At 42.3% G+C, this 5,082-nt stretch overlaps 1 protein-coding gene across 1 annotated transcript in view; it reads right to left on the bottom strand.

Moving 5' to 3' along the window:
• The window catches only part of LOC106818506 (hypoxia up-regulated protein 1-like), a gene marked incomplete in the record, with an annotated part of 21,850 nt that overhangs the window by 11,959 nt on the left and 4,809 nt on the right, over positions 1 to 5,082 (bottom strand). The window contains 4 exon segments of the mRNA XM_014823202.1: positions 605 to 737; positions 993 to 1,075; positions 1,335 to 1,469; positions 1,927 to 2,523. Of these exon segments, the coding sequence (XP_014678688.1) occupies positions 605 to 737; positions 993 to 1,075; positions 1,335 to 1,469; positions 1,927 to 2,523 (948 nt within the window).

The following is a 5,082-nucleotide window of genomic DNA, read 5'->3' as shown; positions in this document are numbered from 1 at the left end:
GTAGGCTTGCGTAGGTAAATGGATGGGTGGTTACCTATTCTGTCTTGCAAATAGTTGTTGCTACTACGTACGATGGGAGCTTCCATCTTTAATCTGAAGACACTTAAACGTACGCGCCATCTCGTGGCAACTTTCATAACGATCCCAACAAACATTCCTTTGAGAAGGTTCCTGATACCATCCCTGTGCATTCCACTGTTTCGGCGTGTATGTAAACACATTTGGGACTAACAGGGTTTACTAGAATCCCACCACTCCACCACAGAGTCACCGCAGTAGACGTTAGATGAGCGCTGTCGCTCCGCGGCACTTGTTGTCTTGTGCTTTAATATAGTCCATGCCATATATGATATATATTATATATACTAGTATCTATGCTCGTATATCTCTTCAATGTATAATTTTCATAATTGTATAGCTGTGTAAATAACAGATGAGTGATTGTGTAGATACGTATGTAAGGTATACATACATAGTGTGCAATCTGTATATGTGTGTGTGTGTGTTTGTACTACAGGTATGATCGTACGCTGGGTGGACTAGAGATGCAGCTGAGGCTACGTGACCATCTAGCGAAATGTCTGTATCTATCTCCGTCTATCACCTGTATTGGGTAGAGGTTTCCATCGCGCACTCCAAACTTCTTCACACGGAATGTCTTGCTGTGAACGGCGGCCTGGTAGACAGCACCGAGCGCGGCCGCTTCGTCCGCATTCACGCTCTTACCCAACTCTTTCCTGCAACGTTGTACACAAGCCACTACTCTCACATTCTCCCCATGTAAACAGATGTATGACGTCAGAGCCTTACAGAATTACAGCCGAGCTGGTCGCAATGAAAACAGATGCAAATAACTCGATATATTTCCAATTGTGATAAGAATGGATGAACAGGTACAAAGATAACTTGCGGCCATAATTATACGACTTTTTTTTTAGAACTCCGAACATCCCGAGTTCCCTTGAGAATGTTTTGGTTATGAATTAATGTACCTTTTAATGGCTGCCATCAGTTCCTGTTGCACTCTGGGTACCCTAGTGCTGCCACCTACTATAATCACTTGGTTGATCTCATCCTGTAGAAGAATACTAATATCAGCAGACAATCTTTAGCATACAGATGGGGGTGACAATATGCACATTAATGACAAAGAGAAACCTTCACAATTTAATATCTATGAAGGAAGAAAAAACCTAACTAGTTTTCATATTTTTTTATACATTTCTTATGTTTCGATATTCGAATTACGCATACAGCATTCGCTATTCAAGCTCATATCATCGACAATTCAGCTGCGCAAAACAGTACATTGAGTGCAGAGACAAGCGTGTTACCAGCGTCATTTCCGCAGAGGTCAGAGCCTGCTTCACTGGGTTAGCCACCCGATCAAACAGATCATGATTCAGCTCTTCAAATTCTGCTCTCGTCACATGCGACTTAAAGTCTTTATCATCGAGCAAACTTTCCACCTAGATGCAAGTAAACAAGTAGCTCGTGAATTCAGACACGCACACGCATGCACGGATACAAACGTCCACCCACCCATTCTTGTAATACGAGCAAGACACTCACTTATTAAGAATCACATGATGATACTACTACAGCCTACTTTAAACTATTAGATAAGTTATTAAATTAAACTTGCTGCCACAATGGCTACCATTAAACTACATCACAGTTACCCGTAAAGTACATCACAGTTACCCGTAAAGTACATCACAGTTACCCGTAAAGTATATCACAGTTACCCGTAAAGTATATCACAGTTACCCGTAAAGTATATCATATAGTTACCCGTAAAATACATCACAGTTACCCGTAAAGTACATCACAGTTACCCGTAAAGTAAACCACAGCTACCTGTAAAGTACATCACACCTCCCTGTAAACTACATCACAGCTACACATAAATTACATCACACCTACCTGAGCTGTAAACTCTGAATTGGCACTCAGCACAGTCATGACCTTGCCTGCCTCTTTGAACAGTTTCGCCATGGCTCGAGGACTCTCGTAAACACTCTGGGAGGTCTTCGCTTGCGCCGTGAACAACCTGTCACGGTCACAGACACTGTCACGGTCACAGACACTGCCACGGTCACAGACACTGCCACGGTCACAGTCAATGTCACAGACACTGCCACGGTCACAGACACTATCACAGTCAATGTCACACACACTATCACAGTCAATGTCACGGACACTATTATAGTCAATGTCACAGACACTCACAGTCAATGTGACGGACACTATCACAGTCAATGTCACACACACTATCACAGTCAATGTCATACACACTATCACAGTCAATGTCACAGATACTATCACAGTCAATGTCACAGACATTATCACAGTCAATGTCACAGACATTATCACAGTCAATGTCACAGACACCATCACAGTCAATGTCACAGACACTATCACAGTCAGTGTCACATACACTATCACAGTCAATGTCACAGACACTATCACGGTCATGCGCGCACGAGTGTAAGATGTGTACTGTAATTGTGTCTTCTCTGGCTTAAAAACACTTTGTTGTTATTCACGCATGCACGTGTGTTTGTAGGTGGAGTTTACGCGTGAGCGGGGCAGTGCGCATGAGTCTGGTGACGTCGCTCGCACAACGCGTCGCACCCTGTTCAACACGATGAATCCCTTCCCTCAGAAGAAGGTCCTCACCTTCAACAAACACTTCAAGGACTTTGATTTCCACGTCAGTTACGGAGACCTCAGCTTCCTAACTGCTGAACAGAGAAGGTATGGGGCGGCCCCATGGTTGCTGAGCCTTGTACGGCATTCCCTGGGTGGAGCTAACTGTAAAACAGTGCCCCCTGGTGGGTGAGATATCCATGTACAGCGCCCCCTGGTGGCTGAGATATCCATGTACAGCACCCCTTGTTGGGTGAGATATCCATGTACAGCACCCCTTGTTGGGTAAGATATCCATGTACAGCATCCCCTGGTGGTTGTTCTTCATTTGCTCTATCAGCTTCCACCTACAAAGCATTTCTTGTTTGGCAGAAATTATATGAAGGCAAAAAAATGTAGATAGACATAGATATATATGTAGCTATATCTTCACATGTGGGTAGCACCAATGTGTTTACAGTTTACATCTGTGAGAATGCGTTTCTTTTTCATAACCTCTAGTGCTTTTGGACCAAGTAGAATTGCTAAGGTTAACCTCACAGGAGTGGAAGCTGCACTAAAGAAGCACAGTGACGAGGCAGACGCAGACTTCAAAGGAATCAAGGCGCATTTCAAGATGGATGACAGCGGAATTATCGTTCTAGACACGGTAAAAGGACGAAAGCGTAGCTAGACCATTTTACTAGCAACATAGTTAATTAGTAGTTATAAAATAATTAAAATCACTCGAAAACGTTATTTAGGAGATATTGACGTTTCTGTTATAAATTATGATTATTTTATGATGGCCAGCAATGTTTTAATATTGCTACCGACATTCAAAGATAGCCAACAAAAAATGGCAACAGCCCTTTTCACATTTAATTGAGTCGTATCCACCCGAAACAAGTTCTTGCTATGAGTTATGAGGCAAATTAAACCACCCTTTTCAAATATCGTGGTCCCAGACTAAATCCACACTAATATGTATCCTCCCCCCTACCCCCTCCCCCTTTCCTCTACCCTTGCTTGTTATCGTTACTAAGGCTTGTATTCATTAGTTTTTGTTACAAAGACATTGTCTGTAACTATAGCTAAGTCGGTTAGTTCTTTTCTACTGAGAAGACCATGTAGTTATGAATGTTTCATTGTGTTGCTTATAGGTGGAGTCGGTGTTTGAGGTTCCGCCACCACCAGAAGAGGAAGGCGAATCGACGCTTTCCAGTAAGTAGATGTGTTGTTAAATCATTCTTCCTGGTTGTAACTCCTTTTATCCCTCAATGATGCTCATATCCCGATGTTAATTTGTGAAATGGCTGTGACACATTCTACATCACACTGCACTCGGAGCCAAATATATTCATGAATAGCTTTATATGTTTATCCTTAGCAGAATGAACTGTTATTTTCGTAAGATTAGGCGACATCTATTTTATAGCTGCTTATAGTGTACATGTAGCACCAGCTGAACGGTTGGTTTCTCTGAGCCAGCATCAGTATAGCGTAATTTCCATGCAGTGTATTCGTTGCATAAATTGCAGATGTGAGAGAAGTTTTATATGTATGGTATTAGTTATAGTTCTGTCGGTAAAATTCTGATGTAATACACCAACACACCAAAACAGTATCACATGAATGCACTTGATTCATTCATCGATTATTGAGACTTTTCTAAAGTGTGCTTAACAAAGACTTTAAATATGGGATTAATAGATGAATGTTTGACATATGGAGCCACTGGGTACAATTAAGCGGAAACTCGTGTAGAGGTATACATCCTACCAAGAGCTAATAATACCTAGAGTGTACAACGGAAAAACGGGAAAATAGTGCTATTTCACGACAACATTATTCTATTTTGCGTGCCAGTCTAGAATAATTTTATGGTATTGCATTAAGCAGAATTCTTTGCTCTCTAAAACAAGACCAACTCAATACGATACTTCGAGGCTGAGATATTGGCTCCTAAACCTCCCCTCCCACATGCCTCACGCCTCGGAGATATAATCTCATCACGGTTATTCAGCCACCTCAACGCCCCTAAGCATTGCTTCGTGAAAGTTCAGTTTTTCCGCGATAACTTGATAAATGAACGGCGTTTCGGTTATCATAGGTGACTTTTGGGGGCATCGCCTATGCCCTTATCTCCCATTATCTTTCCTATCATGGCTAATGCCCGTCACAATGGAGCCAGCAATGTTTTCTAAATTAAGTCTTTACAATGCAGCTCAGTTACTATATGGTGTAGTAAAAGTACCAAATTTGGGCATGTGACATCAATTATCAGCGCTCCAAGCGATGACGGAAACCGATAGCCAAAATGCTTAGGGTTGTTGAGGTGGCTGAATAACCGGGATGCGAGGCGGCATGAGGCATGTGGGAGGGTTGGTTTAGGAGCCAATATCTCAGCCTCGGAGTATCGTATTGACAAGCGGTTGGTCTTGTTTTAGA

This window comes from Priapulus caudatus, unplaced genomic scaffold (assembly GCF_000485595.1).
Source record: "Priapulus caudatus unplaced genomic scaffold, Priapulus_caudatus-5.0.1 Scaffold2289, whole genome shotgun sequence".
Classification (NCBI taxonomy): domain Eukaryota; kingdom Metazoa; phylum Priapulida; class Priapulimorpha; order Priapulimorphida; family Priapulidae; genus Priapulus; species Priapulus caudatus.
The sequence above is the reverse complement of the archived record's forward strand: the minus strand, read 5'-3'. Positions and strand labels throughout refer to the sequence as shown.